The following is an 18,492-nucleotide window of genomic DNA, read 5'->3' as shown; positions in this document are numbered from 1 at the left end:
AATTCTAAGAGTTCTTATTATAAGAAATATATATATATATATTTCTGTTTCTTTGATTTTGCATCTTTATGAGATGATGAATGTTCACTCAACTAATTCTGGTAATCATTTCATGATGTATGTAAGTCAAATAAATATACTGTATACCTTAAACTTATAAAGCACTGTGTCAATTATATCTCAACAAAACTTGAAGAAAAAAAAAATTTGTCAAGCTGACAACATGATTCTAATTTTACAAATGATGAAAACAAGGCTAAGTGAGTTTGATTGACTTGCTCAAGTCACCACAACTATAAGTATTGGAATTGCAATTCAAATATTGGCCACTTGATAATAAAATTCATGTTCTCATTAAACCATGGTGTCTTTCAAAAAACAAGAAAGATGGAATAAACCTCTAGAAAATTACTGAATAATTTTATGCTTCAGAATGTTTATAAAATTCTGTTTGATAATATAAATGGATATGATGCCTACACATAACTTTTCAGTTTTGAGTCCTGTGCAGCCTCATTCTCTCCAGGAAATATCAACTGAAATTAAAAAGAACTGTGTGGATTTAGATGTTAGAGTTCTCAATGACTTATAGACTGTTTAGTTTGCATTACCTTAGGCAATCTGGGCTTCGGTTCAGAATTATTTTTAGGAACAAAGTCTTTAATGAGGCGAGATCGGTCATAATTAGCATGCTCTGATTCATCCGTGTAATCCTTATCTTTTCCTAGGTCTAGAAAAGAGAAAGAGAAAATTACATCCATTTTTATCCTTCTTTCTTTTCTTTCTCCTTAAATATAATAATCTCTTTTCTTCCATGTTTTCTCAAGGTTTAACCAAGTATAATTTTCATAGGACCCATATATCCAATAAATAAGCAAAAAAAGGTAATAATACAGAATCTTGCCAGTAACTTTCAGAAGAAAAGGAACTGCATCTCTGTCATTTAATGTACTTAAACATTTTGAAAACAAAGTTAAAGTCATGCAAATGCAACTGGATGTTATCTCTTTTGAACTTGAAAATAGAGATATTTGTAAGAATTCAATACAATTTTGCTTTTTAAGGCAAATTTTACACATTTATCTGCTTAATTTAAAAGACTACAGATTTTGGTCATTTTTTTAAATTGCTGTTTCATAAATATGAACTTGACTTAAAAGAATAAGAAGTCTAAGAAATCATATAAGAAATGCTAACAAACTTTACAAGAAAGATTAAAAAGTATTGGGAGATTGAAATGAAACCACAACAGTAAAAAAGGAGCAAGAACATTGAAATATGGTAATCGAAAAATCAAAAAGAAATTATATGTGTACATTATATGAATAATGAGCAAGATGTAATCAATGTAAAAGATTATAAAATAGAAAATATCCTGATGGTTGCAAACATCATTAAGAACTAGTGACACATTTCACAAAATTTGTGTTCTAGGTGATACAAATCTCTCTCCAAATTTAAAAACAGATTCAAAGAGACACAGAGGTATAGAACAGTCTTTTGGACTCTGTGGGAGAGGGAGAGGGTGGGATGATTTGGGAGAGTGGCATTGAAACATGTATAATACCATATATGAAACAAATTGCCAGTCCAGGTTCGATGCATGTTACTGGATGCTTGGGGCTGATGCACTGGGACTACCCAGAGGGATGGTAAGGGGAGGGAGGAGGGAGGGAGGTTCAGGATGGGGAACACATGTATACCTGTGGTGGATTCATGTTGATGTATGGCAAAACCAATACAGTATTGTAAAGTAATTAACCTCCAATTAAAATAAATAAATTTATATAAAAAAAGAATAAGGACATTCTCTTACAAAATTACAGTACATTTATCTTTAATATTGGTAAAAATACTATTTTCTAATCTTCATACCTTGTTCAAAGTACACTAATTGTACTTCTAATGTTCTTTATGGCATTACTATATGATTTCACTATTTTGCAAGACATAACAATGAGCTAGAAATGTAATTTAAATGTTCTAGTATCTACATTAAAAAGTAAAAAGCAACTGAAATTAATCTTAATAATAAATTGTATTTAAACCAGTAAAAAAAAAAAAACAGATTCCTAAATATTTAGTTTTTTCAAATAAATCAAATGGAATTATTGTAATTATTTTATTCAATCTGTCCTTAACCTGTCAACAACAAATTTTGACACGGAAAACGATATATACTTCTTTTAAGAGTTCAGTCATGTGACTCAGTATTGTAACAAAATAAAAAAATTTATATATACTACATGCATTAGTTTCTTTTATTCAGTTCAGTCCAGTCGCTCAGTCGTGTCCGACTCTTTGCGACCCCATGAATCGCAGCACGCCACACCTCCCTGTCCATCACCAACTCCCGGAGTTCACACAAACTCATGTCCATCGAGTCGGTGATGCCATCCAGCCATCCCATCCTCTGTTGTCCCCTTCTCCTCCTGCCCCCAATCCCTCCCAGCATCAGAGTCTTTTCCAATGAGTCAACTCTTCACATGAGGTGGCCAAAATACTGGCGTTGCAGCTTTAGCATCATTCCTTCCAAAGAAATCCCAGGGCTGATCTCCTTCAGAATGGACTGGTTGGATCTCCTTGCAGTCCAAGGGACTCTCAAGAGTCTTCTCCAACACCACAGTTCAAAAGCATCAATTTTTCGGCGCTCAGCTTTCTTCACAGTCCAACTCTCACATCTGTACATGACCACTAGAAAAACCATAGCCTTGACTAGATGGACCTTTGTTGGCAAAGTAATATCTCTGCTTTTCAATATGCTATCTAGATTGGTCATAACTTTTCTTTCAAGGAATAAGCATCTTTTAATTTCATGGCTGCAACCACCATCTGCAGTGATTTTGGAGCCCCCCAAAATAAAGTCTGATAATGTTTTCACTGTTTCCCCATCTATTTCCCATGAAGTGATGGGACCAGATGCCATGATCTTTGTTTTCTGAATGTTCTTTTATTAGTAATGCTTAAAATCTACTATAACATATGGCATGTGATGCATAGCTAGCAGTATCAAGTTATTAGCAGCAGTACGAACTAAGAATGAACAGATCATTATACACCTTAGGATATAATAAACTACCAATTACATTAACATGCTCTAGGCATTTGACCTATACCTATATACCTATTAATAATAGCTGTCACTCGTGGTTGATTAATATTTGCTGAGCGTATACTAAGAGCCAGAAACTTGACACATATAATTTCCTTTAATCCTTATAACAACTCTAGTAGTGTGTATGATTTTTATCTACACAATGATACATAAACTAAGGCATATGCAAATTAAGAAGCATGGCAAAGTTGCTGAACCATTAAGGGGTACATCAAACACATCCCAGTTGGTGCCAAAGCTGATGTTTGTGAACATGCTATAATGTTTCCCAAGACTTAGGTACAAGCTTCTCAGGTGGTGCAGTGGTAAAGAATTTGCCAGTGCAGGAGATGCAGGAGACATGGGTTTGATCCAACATGATACCAACATAATAAGTTAGTAAACTTTTGGAACAAAATGTGTCAATATGTTTTAACAGAAAGACTGGAGGGTAATCCTAAAGTTATAATCTGAAAGAAAGAAAATCTATTTTCAGAAGCATGTTCAACAAGCCTATGGGCACTGAAGTATAGAAACCATTGCCACCTTAATAAGCAGCAACTCAGTTCTTCCATCAACACAGGCCAGAATCCTGACTCCTCCTTTTCTCTTATCACCATGTCTGTTCCTTAAGCAAACTGTGTTGATTTAGCACAAAGCATAATTTTTCCACTATGCCTCACTCTTTAGCACATATCACTGCCTAAATGGCTGTACAATTTCCCTTATTTATCTTCATTTATGATCTGTTTCCCTCAGTAAGGTATTTGTGCACTGAGTTTTTACTTTTTCACCTTTGTTGTCTTTCTGTTCACTGCTTCATCCCTAACATCCAGAACAACTAAGGACATTTAGCTGTCATTGACTATATATTTGCTGAATAAATGGATTTATTTGTTCAACAAATCTTATCTGAAACATCTTCAAATGATATCTAGAAACTGATCCTTTGCCGATATCTGATAATAGTTTCTTAATCCAAGCTGTCAGTCTCTCTTGAGTCTGTAAGAGCCTCCCTTACTGATCTTACCATTTCTATCTCTTGTCTCTGTTACATGGCAGAATAGCTCTTTTACAACCTAGGTTAAATTACATTAACCTTTACTCAAAACTCTCCAATAATTTTGTAGCTCTAAGTAAAAGCCATGGTCCCATTAGGACATGTATGAAATATTAGTCTTCTTCCTACCACATCTTGTCCCTGTCCTAAGCCCGACCCTCCCTCCCTCCAATCCAGCCGCCCCGCTCCCTGATGAAAAATATACTCTCACCACAGGACCTTTGCACTTGCTCCTCTCTCTGCAAGAATGCTCAATACCTTTTTCATCCAGAGTTCTGCTCACATCATCACATGAGAGAACCTCTTGTTGACCACTGTTTCTAAAGTAGAACTTTCCATAGTTCTATGTCTTCTCATAAAGTTTTATTACTTTTATTAGCACCTGACATAACATGATAACACACATATGCAAAACATACATACTATATATGTACATATATATCAGCAACTGACATTGCTATGATATAGATACATAACGTGGTGTACGTTTATCCTATATACATATGAATATATATCATGTGCATATGCCTATGTGTGTGTATATGCCTATGTGTGTGTATATATATATAATGAATATGTACATGTTCTACATGCATATATTTGTGTTGGTGCTTATATAAAGGACAAAGAAAAGAGTGTATATGTAGAGAGAGAGAGTACTGATAGATGGTCATCTGTCTCTTCCACTGTAAGTGCTATTGGTGAGGTGATTGTTTTGTTCACTGTTTCACACCGATTATATAGCTTACTGTTTAGCATCTCGTAAGCACTTAATATCTGTTGAATAAATTGATGAATAGATGTGGGAATATTTTCCATCTGTTAAATTGCTAATTTTACAGACTGAAAACTTATAGAAATGTTTAAAACATAATATTAAGTTAAAATTTTGTTTTTCTTAATTTTGATGTATTTCATTTCAAATATACTTTCCCTTATGAATGAAACTTTTGTGATACTATGCAAACTTAAGGACAAAGAGTGACAACTACAGTATGTTAAGAATGTGAAACATTTTCTTATTTTGACAGAAGAATGGTAGTTTTCCCCTCACCCTAGACCTTTTTCTACAATTCTTGCCAGAAGTTTATGTGCATCATAAATAGCAGAACTAAAAAAAAAAACTGCAGTTGGTATTAACACCAATAAACACCTGTGACAATTAAGAGGACCACATTGCATATGATTAATAAAGTGAATCCCTCTTCCATTAGAAGAATTATCTGAAATAGTCTTATCGAGTACACAGACCCTTGTTTGTGTGAAATATGCCCCACGTGGTAAAGATCATTTAAAATTCAAACAAATTGAATAATTTCAACAACACTAAATTACAATACCAATTACATATTTCATTGTCTTAAGATGCTTTTCCCCCACATTTTAGCATTTCTGAAATCAGGATGGGGTCAACAGTCCATGTTGGACCATAAAGAAGACTGAGCACCAAGGAATTGATGCTTTTGGATTGTGATGCTGAAGAAGACCCTTGAGAGTCCCTTGGACAGCAAGGAGATCAAACCAGTCAAGCCTAAAGAAAATCCACCCTGAATATTCACTGGGAGGACTGATGATGAAACTGAAGCTCCAATACTCTGGCCACCTGATACAAACAGCCAAATCACTGGAGTAGACCCTGATGCTGGGAAAAATTGAGTGCCGGAAGAGAAGTGGAAAACAGAGGATAAGATAGTTGGATGGCATCATCAGCTCAATGGACATGAGTTTGAGAAAACTCCGGGAGACAGTGAAGGACCGGGAAGCATGGCATGCCGCAGTCTATGGGGTCACAGAGTCAGACATGACTGAGCAACTGAACAAGAGCAACAATCCATATTTCCTAAAAGTGATTATTAATTTGATGATGCTTTTCACAATTGCTAGTGTCTTAAAATCCAGTAAATTTGATAATTAAGAAAAACAGACTTTCAAAAAACAAGAACATTTCTGTCTGGTATAGTAGAAACAGGTAATTTTGATTATGACAAATGAAACTACTGTTGCTCTCCAGTAGCTGACTGGTAGAAAGACATACACTCTTAAAAAATAGATAATTGGATTTTATCAAAATTAAAAATCTGTACTTTAAAGAATACCATCAAGAAAGAGAGACAACCTTCAGAATATGAGATGTTTGCAATTTATATATCGAATAAGGGACTTGTATATATGTATATACAACTCTTACAACTGAATAATAGACAAACAACCCTGTTTGAAAATGGGCAAAAAATCTGAACAGACATTTCTTTGAAAAAATATACAAGAGGTTCAAAGGAAAAAATAACATGAAAAGGTGTTCAACATCATTAGTGCTCAGGGAAATGCAAATCTAAACCACAATGAGACCACTTCATATTCACTAGGATGTAGTGTGCTGCAGTCCATGGGGTTGCTGAGAGTTGGACACGACTCAGTGACTTCACTTTGACTTTTCACTTTCATGCATGGAAAAGGAAATGGCAACCCACTCCAGCGTTCTTGCCTGGAGAATCCCAGGGAAGGCAGAGCCTGGTAGGCTGCCATCTATGGGGTCGCACAGAGTCGGACACGACTGAAGCGACTTAGCAGCAGCAGCATATAATAAAAAAGAGTGTTGATGAGAATGTTGAGAAACTGAATCTTTATATACTGCTGATGAGAATGAAAAATGGTGAAGCTGTTGTGGAAAACAGTCTGGCAGGTCTTCAAAATTTTTAACAGAGTCACCACATGATCTTGCATTCTACTTCTAGGTATAATACTCAAGAGAAATGAAAACACAATTTCACCAAAAAATTGTGCATGAATGCTCCTAGAAGCATTGTTCATAATAGCCAAAAAGTCAAAACAATACAAATGTCCACAATCTCATGAATGGATAAATAAAATATGGTTTAATCAATAGAATTGAATTTTGTTCAGCTGAATTACTGAATTACAGTAAAACCTGACTGCTAATAGGTATGGAATTTCTTTTTATTTCTAAGTATAAATTTATTTATTTTAATTGGAGGTTAATTACTTTACAATATTGTATTGGTTTTGCCATACATCCACATGAATCTACCAGGGGTGTACATGTTTTTTGAGGTGACAGGAATGATCTAAAATTGACTGTGGTGATGGGTACATATCTTTGAGAATATGCTAAAAACCACTGAGTTTTCACCACTACTTAAAGTAGGTGAATTTTATGGTCAAGGTGAATTGGAACTCGATAAATCCATTATAATAAAATACAAACAAACAAAAATCAAGATTCTCCAAGCTTAAGAAAATCACTTAGTATGTTAAGTAGAGAGACTGATGTAATGGAAAGATAACTAATATTTGCTCCATAAAAGCCAAGTTTAAATTCTGGTTATGCCATTTATTAGCTGAGTGGTAGTGAGTCAGTTTCTCAATATGAAAATTTGGGGTAATAAAATCTTTTCATTCCAAGGATTAAACAGAATAATCTAAAGTGAAGAGGTACAAAAGAGTCTCTTGACGAAGGTAAAAGAGGAGAGTGAAAAAGCTGGCTTGAAACTCAACATTAAAAAACTAAGATCATGGCATCTGGTCCCACCACTTCATGGCAAAGAGTTGGGGAAACAATGGAAACAGTGACCGACTTTGTTTTCTTAGGCTCCAAAATCAATGCAGATGGTGACTGCAGCTATAAACTGAAAAGATGCTTCCTCCTTGGAAGAAAATCTATGACAAACCTAGACAGTGTATTAAAAAGCAGAGACATCACTTTGCCAACAAAGGTCCATCTAGTCAATCCTATGGTTTTTCCAGTAGTCATGTATGGATGTGAGAGTTGGACCATAAGGAGGTCAGAGTGCTGAAGAACTGATGCTTTCAAACCATGGTTCTGGAGAAGACTCTTGAGACTCCCTTGGACTGCAAGGAGATCAAACCAGTCAATCCTAAAGGAAATCAGTCCTGAATATTCATTGGAAGGACTGATGCTGAAGCTGAAACTCCATTCTTTGGCTACCTGATGTGAAGTGCTAAATCACTGGAAAAGACCCTGATGCAGGAAAAGATCAAGAGCAGGAGGAGAAGGGAGCAACAGAGGTTGAGATGGTTGGACAGCATCATTGACTCAATGGACATGAGTTTGAACAAACTCTTGGAGATAGTGAAGGACAGGGAAGCCTGGCGTGCTACAGTCCATGGGGTTGCAAAGAATTGTACATGACTGAGTGACTGAAGAACAATAGAAAAATGTGACTTGTACACATAAATATTGAAGAATTATATATTTCCTTCCTTTGGTTTTTCTTAAATTCACAACTCAAATATTTAGAATCAACAAAACAAATTAGGTAATTTGGAACAAACAAAAAAACCTTATCTTCCCTTTTAAAGCCTAAATGGGGAAGAAACAATGTAATTACCTTAAGTATGCCAATGGACAATTTAAAATTTAATCTAAATATCTTTTTTCCAATCACCAATAATATGATTTATGATAAAAAACTTTTGTTGAGTCAAGTGGGAATCCAGTAAGTCTTCTAAATTTTGCTTGCAAACCAGCACCAAAACAAAAGGGACTGATCAATATAGGAGGCTACTAAGATTGCAACATAAATTTTAGAGCCATCTCTGGGAGTATAATTTTAATAACCAAGTTATTCCATCTCAGCCATTTTTATTATAATACTATTTTATTTCATTATGTTGTTACATTGTATTATAATTGCTTAAGCATCTGGAAATGGATGGTGAAACTTTTGAACAATTTTCAGTATGTGTGAATGATCATATTAGTGATCACTTACTTTCAAATGTATAACCTTCCCATTTATTACTAATGTCAGCATGCTTTAGGGCTGCCAGAGTAGCTGAGGCTGAAGATTAAAACAACAGTTATTAGGTTCAAGATGGTGGCATAGGAAGATGCTGGACCCATCTCTTTCTGGGGTAGTTACATATGCATCAGTTTCTTCTGAGAAAGAGCTGTAAACCAGATGAACTGCTCCTCCATGACAAAAGATAAAAGGACCACATCAAGAAAGGTAGGAGAGACTGTATTTGACAGTCCTTCCAAAACCCCACTCTCAGCATAGTGACACACAACAGGGAGGGATCTCCTCAGTTCAGTATTTTTCTCAGAGGAGCAAGGGATTTGTGCCTTACATGAGGCACCCCAGCCCTTGGGATCTGCAGCAGAAGAAAAGGCCCCAAAACACCTGGCAAGGAAATATATAGGAAGACATTCAAGGGACCCAAAGGGAACTGAGATTCACCTTTTAAAGGGCTTGCATGTGGTCTCATTCATGTCAGCAGCAGTTTTAAAAGTGCCTAGCCTATATGTGAAGGAGATTCACCTGCTAATTTTAAAGCATCTGCAGAAAGGGCAGAAGACAGTTGAAACTCTCTCCAGAGGCAGAGGTGTTAGTGGGCATGGTTTTTGCACTCTCTACCCACCCTGATAGCACAAGTGAAAGTGCAAGTGTGAGTCACTCAGCTGTGTCTGACTCTGCGACCCCATGGACTGTCTATGGAACTCTCCAGGCAAGAATACCGCAGTGGGTTGCCATTCCCTTCTCCAGCGGATTTTCCCAACCCAGAGATCGAACTCATGTCTCCTGTGTCTCTGGCATTGCAGCCAGATTCTTTACCATCTGAGCTACCAGAGAAGCTAGCACAAGCAGGCAAGCTAAACCCTCTTGCTGCCTTGCTAGGACAGGTGGGGAAAGCAGTCTCTGCACTGCCTCACTGCCTTGCTGAAACCGCACTGTCCCACTGCCTTGCTGAAACTAAAAAGCTCATGCAGTGTGACACTCCCTTGCCTGCTGTCTAGGACCAGGGAACAAGAGCATTCTCCCCTTGTGGCTCAATGATGGTCTTTAGTGTTATGCATTTTTGCTTTGTGGTTATCAAGAGGCTCAAATATAACATCCCATGATAGCAACTTCAATGTGAACATGTTCCAAAGCTCTTCAAGGAACTCTCTCATTGCATCACGGAGACCTGCAGGCAAGCACAGGCAAGGCATTTTCCTGCAAGACTGCCCAGCTTGCAGCTGACTCAGGAAAGCCAACAGGAACACTGGTGGTATTTATTGATCAGGTAACCCTGGCAGCCAAAGAGGCTAGTTTCTGGTCTCCACCAGACTGTGACAATCAGAGACAGTTCTTGGCAGGCTACTACCCTCAGAGCAATGCACAGACCACAGACTGAAACACATCCCCACCTTCCTGTGAAAAGCCTCTTTATTTATGTTAGAGCTTCAGCCTGAGGGTTAGGCTTAAGTTTTCCCACACATCTAGAGTCTTTGGAGGTACTTCCAGTGTAGTAGAGAAAGAGCATCCTATCCAACCCCTTTGCTTCACTTCAACTTGATAATAGCTTACACACTGATCTGGAGCTCTGATTTTTGTTAACAGTCTCCCAAGGCCACCCTCAGATTTCCTGTCTGAAAACTGTAGGGTTTGGGATTGCAGCCCCACAGAAACTGTATGTATTTGCATACTTTAACAGAGGCTGTCTGAGGCCATGGTCTCCAATCAACCTGAAACTAGGTGCTAAATGAGATTTCTTCCCTTGGAGACAACAGGTAAGTAAGAATCTCACTGCCAAAGGTAAATATAGAGAAAAGGTAGTAAATTAATTACTTATAAAGCTAGTAAGGAAGTTAATGGCAACCCACTCCAGTACTGTTGCCTGGAGAATCCCATGGACAGAGGAGCTTGGTGGGCTACAGTCCACGGGGTCGCAAGGAGTTGGACACAACTGAGCGACTTCACTTCACTTCACTTCAAGGAAGTTAAAAGACAAAAGTAGTAAAACCAACTAAAACTACAAAAATCAGTTTAGAAATACATAAAATGAAAAGATACAAAATTTGACATAAAAAACACAAAATGGAGTAAAAATGTAGAAGTTTGGTGCTGGTAAAGATCCAGACCCAGTGTTTTTTACATTTTTTTATTTTGTATTGGGGTATAGCTGATTAACTTCCCAGGTGGCTCAGATGGTAAAGAATCTACCTGCAATGCAGGAGACCCTGGTTCTATCCCTGGGTCAGGAAGTTCCCCAAGAGAAGGGCATGGCAATCCACTCCAGTATACTTGTTTGGAAAATTCCATGGACAGATGAGTCTGGCAGGCTACAGTCCATAGGATTGCAGAGTCAGACACGACTGAGTTTCTAAAACTCACACACATAGCCATTTTACAATGCTATGATAGTTTCAGGGGAACGGTGAAGGGACATACATACACACACAGAAGACCCAGATTTACTGATTCTTTGCTGTTCTTTTGTTGTCTGCTTCTCCCTAACAGTATCAATGTTCTAAAGTCCTGACACTAACCAGTCACAGCACAGGTACTGCTGGAGCTATACTGAGTCAACCCCCAAACTGAGGAAATTCTGCAGATAAACTACTTTCCATCGTGTCAATGTGTTGGCGTTTATTCTACCCACATCTATCTTTCCATATATTCACCCAATCAATCATCATTTGTCTACTATCTCTCACTGAAAACAGGGTACATGCTAGGCAAAACGAATAGGACAGATATAAACAGCAATTGTTATCATCTAGCAAAATGAGTGGAGAAGGCAATGGCACCCCATTCCAGTACTCTTGCCTGGAGAATCTCACGGATGGAGGAGCCTGGTAGGCTGCAGTCCATGGGGTCGCTAAGAGTCGGGCATGACTGAACAACTTCACTGTCACTTTTCACTTTCATGCATGGAGAAGGAAATGGCAACCCACTCCAGTGTTCTTGCCTGGAGAATCCCAGGGACCGGGGAGCCTGGTGGGCTGCCATCTATGGGGTCTCACAGAGTCGGACATGACTGAAGTGACTTAGCAACAACAGCAGCAAAATAAGTATCCATAGAAAGTAGAAAGAAAGTGAAGTCACTCAGTCTTGTCCGACTCTTCGACCCCATGGACTGTAGCCTGACAAGCTCCTCCATTCCTGGGATTTTCCAGGCAAGAATACTGGAGCAGGTTGCCATTTCCTTTTCCAGGGGAACTTCTTGACCCAGGGATGAAACCAAGTGCTCCTGCATTGTAGGCAGACTCTACCATTTGAGCCACCAGGCAATCCAAAACTGAAAGTTGCTTAATTATGTCCAGTTCTTTGTAACCCCGTGGACTGTAGCCTGCCAGGCTCCTCTGTCCATGGACTTCTCCAAGCCAAAATACTGGAGTAGGTAGCTGTTCCCTTCTCTAGGGGATCTTCCCAGTGCAGGGACTGAACCCAGGTCTTCCACATTGCAGGCAGATTTTTTACCTTCTGAGCCACCAGGGAAGCCCAAGAGTACATAAAGCCATATTCAAAGTGCTATAATAATAGAAAGAAGGCCTCGTCTCAACTTCTGAATGTTAGGGAGGACTTCACAGAAGAGTAATGTTAGAAAGTCATAGTCTTCCTACTTAACGAGAATGGTGACTATCAGTTCCTTAAAAGCTCTCCCAGAAGGTTTGTCAATCCAAATGAAAAAGAGGAATATAATCAGGTTAGGTCATCAGTGAGAAAAATAACACAGTAATGATTTCTAACATGTGAGGAAAATCACACTGAGGGATCACATCATGGTGAGAAAAGTAATGGGCAAATCCTAGAGCAAACTCTCCAAAGATATGCATGTCAATAGCCTCTGTGTCGTTTATCCATTTTTCAGATTCTAAATATATTATTGGAGCCCCTGCTGCTGCTGCTGCTGCTGCTAAGTCACTTCAGTTGTGTCCAACTCTGTTGGAGCCCCTACTATGTGCCAAATAACGTTCTTGATTCTGCACCACAAGAATCAAGAAAGTTAACAAAGCCTCTGTGTTCTGGAAACAGCAAGAGAGAGAAAAAACCCCACAGAATTTCAGGTAATACTTTCTATGTATTCAAAAAAATAATAAATCAAGATTCGAGCACATAAAGTGAAGTTTGTGTGAATCTGGTTTCTCTCAATGGAAGGCCCTGGGATCAGAACAACAGGCAACAGAAGCTTGAATTGGCTACAGCATTGATTTCCCAGGTGGCTCAGTGGTAAAGAATCTGCCTGTTACCATGCAAGAGATACAGGAGACATGGGTTCAATCCCTGGGTCCAGAAGATCCCCTGGAAAAAGAAGTGGCAACTCACTCCAGTATTCTTGCTTGGGAAATCCCATGGACAGAGGAGCCTGGTGGCTACCCTATGGGGTCACAAAAGAGCCAGACATGACTGAGCAACTGAAAAACAACAAGGGGGAAGAGGCAATAGGAAATGGCCTAAAGAGGCCATGCCCAGATATCTCATATGGCCTCTGAAGGTCAAGTAGGAGGTTTACATTTTAAATGTAATGGGAAAGCTGGAGGAATATGAGGAGAAAAACGATGAGATTTAATTTCTTTTATTAAAGCTTCCTATAATTGCTGTGTAGAAAACAGATTATAAGGAAGCAAGAGGTGGAGCAGAGAGACCAATTAGGAGGTTATTACACTATCTCCCAAGAAATGGTGGCAGGGTGCATTAGGTTGTAACAACAAACAGAGTACTTGTAGCAGCAAATGGTGAACAGTGTTACATTCTGAGTATAACTCGAAAAGTGAGACAAGATGACTTATGTAATGTGCTTAATAAAAAGCTGAAAAGATTTACAGTGACTGTGAGGCTTTCAAAACTAAAGAACAATGTCTTTCCCTGTAATTCCATTTTTTTTGTAATTGTAAGTAAATTGGTACCAGTGGAAAAGTTATTTTTATACCATTTTAACATGAAACTGTTGGAAAAAATGATGAAAATTAGTGGAGATTAATACTACAGAAAGACAGCAAAATCATTACATACATACATCATTACATTTGAAGGTAACTGTTCTGAGAAATAAGATCAACAAACAAGCCATTAAGCTGAACTATGAAACTTGTAGAAAGTGAATGTCTTGATTATCTAACACAAACCACTTCCTGAGGGAGTCGTTTCATAACACTGGCAAAATGTTGATTGCACAAGATTAGGTAGATGAATATTTTGGTGGTTGGACCCAAAGTATATTGGTCTTAATTAGCCCTGCTTATTTCACTTCAAAGTTACCTGATTTTACTGCAGTGTGAGCAAGGGCAGAATTAGGCATTAGTTACTTGTTAATTGGATTGCTGTCTTTGCCATTTTCTAGTACACTAACAAGAAAAGAAAGGTGAGCAATAGTAGTAGGACTTGCGGGATTGATGAACAAAGTTGCTGACACACCATGATTTCAAGTTCACTGTTACATGGATCAGTACTTCCCAGAACAATTTGTGTGTGTCTGTGTCTATGTATCTATGTGGCTGGGGGAGAATGGTTTATGCAATGGAATGGTGCCCTGGCTGCTTTATGAAAAGTAGAATTAAAAGTCCAGAGACAACAATTAGAAAAAGAAATGAAGAAAACCAAGCAACAAAATCCTAACCTCCCAACCTGATTAGTTTTCTTTAATCCATCATCTCCCAAATATATTTTACCATGCAATGTTACTCCTCCATCTTTTGCTGCTCCCAGCCTGATACTTATTAATATCTTGCAGAGCTGGTGTTCCCTGGGTTTCACTAACCACTTTTCATCTTAAATGCCTCTGTTACCATTGCGCTGATTTAGAGAGAAGGTGAGAGATGAAGGTTTCCTGGGTTGAAACCTCTGTTCTCCATTTGCTAGTTAGATGATTTTTGTAAGTTAACTTGCCTCTTGGTGAGTCAGTTTCCTCATCTGTAAAAATAAGATGATAATAACACCAACCCAAAGGACTGTTAAGAAAATTAAATAAGATAGCATAGGCAGGGAGGTGTGCATGTGAGTTCAGTAAATTACTGTTATTCCAGTATGCCATCAGGGTCACATTTTGGTGATAACAGAAAGAGATGGTTAGTGAAGATATTTAAAAGCCCAGAAAAATTCAGTGTGAAAGGTAAGTTGAGTGAATGACTAAATAAAAACACTCATTGAATTTCCATGATGATGTCTCAGAGACTGTGATGGAGCTATGCTTCTTCATTTAATTCAACAATATTGTAAAGCAGGGATCTTTAATCCCAATTTACATATTAGATCATTGAGGCTCAGAGAGGTTAATAATATGCCACAGTTGCACAACTAGTAGATACAAGAATAAATGTCTGATCAATGTCTGGCTGGGAAAATAGTATTTCACTGATAATCTACTACGAACTCTGTCAGGCAACATTAGCGAAAATCTGCAGCTATGAATCAATAGAATCATGAATATTCCATTTGGCCTTGGGGTACAGAAGGAAGCGGGCAAAGGCTAATTGAGTTTTGCCAAGAGAACACACTGGTCACAGCAAACACTATCTTCCAACAAAACAAGAGAAGACATGACACATTGACATCACCAGACGGTCAACACTGAAATCAGATTGATTATATTATTTGCAGCCAAAGATGGAGAAACTCTATACAGTCAGCAAAAACAAGAAGGGGAGCTGACTGTGGCTCAGATCATGAACTCCTTATTGCCAAATTTAGACTGAAATTGAAGAAAGTAGGGAAAACTACTAGACCATTCAGTTATGACCTAAATCAAATCCCTTATGATTATACAGTAGAAGTGAGAAATAGATTCAAGGGACTAAATCTGATAGAGTGCCTGAAAAACTATGGGCGGAGATTCGTGACATTGTACAAGAGGCAGGGATCAAGACCATCCCCACGAAAAAGAAATGCAAAAAGGCAAAATACTTGTCTGAGGAAGCCTTACAAATAGCTGTGAAAAGAAGAGAAGCAAAGACAAAGGAGAAAAAGAAAGATATACTCATTTGAATGCAGAGTTCCAAGAATAGCAAGGAGAGATAAGAAAGCCTTCCTCAGTGATCAGTGCAAAGAAATAGATGAAGACAATGGAATGGGAAAGACTAGAGATCTCTTCAAGAAAATTAGAGATACCAAGGGAACATTTCTTGCAAAGATGGGCACAATAAAGGACAGAAATGCTATGAACCTAACTGAAGCAGAAGATATTAAGAAGAGGTGGCAAGAATACACAGAAGAACTATACAAAAAAGATCTTCATGATCCAGATAACCACAAAGGTGTGATCACTAACCTACAGCGAGACATCCTGGAATGTGAAGTCAATTAGGAAGCATCACTATGAACAAAGCTAGGAGAGATGATGGAATTCTAGTTGAGCTATTTCAAATCCTAAAAGATGATGCTGTGAAAGTGCTGCACACAATCTGCCAGCAAATTTGGAAAACTCAACAGTGGCCACAGGACTGGAAAAGATCAGTTTTCATTCCAATTCCAAAGAAAGGCAATGCCAAAGAATGCTCAAACTGCCACACAATTGCACTCATCTCACACACTAGTAAAGTAGAGCTCAAAATTCTCCAAGCCAAGCTTCAACAGTACATGAACCATGAACTTCCAGATATTCAAGCTGGATTTAGAAAAAGCCAAGGCACTAGAGATCAAATTGCCAACATCCCCTGGATTATTGAAAAAGCAAGAGAATTCTAGAAAAACATCTACTTCTGCTTTATTGACTATGCCAAAGACTTTGACTGTGTGTATCACAACTAACTGTGGAAAATTCTTCAAGAGATGCGAATACCAGACCACCTGACCTGCCTCTTGAGAAATCTGTATGCAGGTCAGGAAGCAACTGTTAAAATTGGACATGGTTCCAAATAGGAAAAGGAATATGTCAAGGCTGTATATTGTCACCTTGCTTATTTAAATTATATGCAGAATACATCATGTGAAATGCTGGGCTGGAAGAAGCACAAGCTGGAATCAAGATTGCTGGGAGAAATATCCATAACCTTAGATATACAGATGACACCACCCTTATGGCAGAAAGCAAAGAACTAAAGAGCTTTTTGATGAAAGTGAAAGTCAGTTCAGTTCAGTTCAGTTGCTCAGTCATGTCAGACTCTGCGACCCCATGAACCGCAGCACACCAGGCCTCCCTGTCCATCACCAACTCCCATAGTCCACCTAGACCCATGTCCATCGAGTTGGTGATGCCATCCAACCATCCCATCCTCTGTTGTCCCCTTCTCCTCTTGCCCTCAATCTTTCCCAGCATCAGGGTCTTTTCAAATAAGTCAGCTCTTCTCATCAAGTGGCCAAAGCATTGGAGTTTCAGCTTCAAAATCAGTCCTTCCAATGAATACCCAGCACCAATCTCTTTTAGGATGGACTGGTTGGATCTCCGTGCAATCCAAGGGACTCTCAAGAGTCTTCTCCAACACCACAGTTCAAAAGCATCAATTCTTCAGCACTCAGCTTTCTTTATAGTCCAACTCTCACATCTATACATGACCACTGGAAAAACCATACCCTTGACTAGATGGACCTTTGTTGGCAAAATAATGTCTCTGCTTTTTAATATGCTGTCTAGATTGGTCATAACTTTCCTTCCAAGGAGTAAGCATCTTTTAATTTCATGGCTGCAGTAACAATCTGCAGTGATTTTGGAGCCCAAAAAAACAAAGTCAGCCACTGAAAGTGAACGAGGAGAGAGTAAAAACTGACTTAGAACAACACTCATAAAACTGAGATCATGGCATCTGGTCCCATCACTTCATGGAAAGTAGATGGGGAAAAAATGGAAACAGTGACAGACTTTTTGTGTGGGGACTCCAAAATCACCGCAGATGGTGACTGCAGCCATGAAATTAAGATGCTTGCTCCTTGGAAGAAAAGTTATGGCCAACCTAAACAGCATATTAAAAAGCAGAGACATCACTTTCCCAACAAACTTCTGTCTAGTCAAAGCTTTGGTTTTCCCAGTAGTCATATATGGATGTGAGAGTTGGACTGTGAAGAAAGCTGAGAGCCGAAGAATCGATGCTTTTGAACTGTGGTGCTGGAGAAGACTCTTGAGAGTCCCTTGGACTGCAAGGAGATCCAACCAGTCCAATCTAAAGAAATTAGTCCTGAATATTCATTGGAAGGACTGATTTTGAAGCTGAAACTCCAATACTTTGGCCACCTGATGGGAAGAACTGACTCATTGGGAAAATACCCTGATGCTGGGAAAGATTGAAGGCAGAAGGAGAAGGGGACGACAGAGGATGAGATGGTTGGATGGCATCACCGACTCAGTGGACATGAGTTTGAGTAAACTCCTGGAGTTGGTGATAGACAAAGGAGGCCTGGCTTGCCGCAGTCCATGGGGCCACAAGGAATCAGACACAACTGAGTTACTGAACTGAACTGAACTGAATAGCTTATTTCGAACAGGGAGAAATATGTCTTCAGTGAAACACTGACCACATCCACATAACTGCCATAGCCTCAACATTTTTATGGGGCAGTTCAAAGTAGTTTACTCTAAAAAAATGAAAAGCCATTAATTAGAAACATCAATCGGGTTCCAAAAATTGTACTAGAGCCTATTAGTACTTGGAAACTTTGATGCA

The 18,492-nt window shown here is 38.5% G+C and overlaps 1 protein-coding gene across 1 annotated transcript in view; it reads right to left on the bottom strand.

Annotated features, from left to right (window-relative positions):
• The window catches only part of ANO3 (anoctamin 3), a 445,447-nt gene that overhangs the window by 189,474 nt on the left and 237,481 nt on the right, over positions 1–18,492 (bottom strand). Inside the window, 1 exon segment of the mRNA XM_052652757.1 lies at positions 612–730. Within this exon segment, the coding sequence (XP_052508717.1) occupies positions 612–730 (119 nt within the window).

This window comes from Budorcas taxicolor, chromosome 15 (assembly GCF_023091745.1).
Source record: "Budorcas taxicolor isolate Tak-1 chromosome 15, Takin1.1, whole genome shotgun sequence".
NCBI classification, from domain to species: domain Eukaryota; kingdom Metazoa; phylum Chordata; class Mammalia; order Artiodactyla; family Bovidae; genus Budorcas; species Budorcas taxicolor.
Note: the sequence above shows the minus strand (reverse complement) of the source record. Positions and strands in the feature narration are given on the sequence as shown.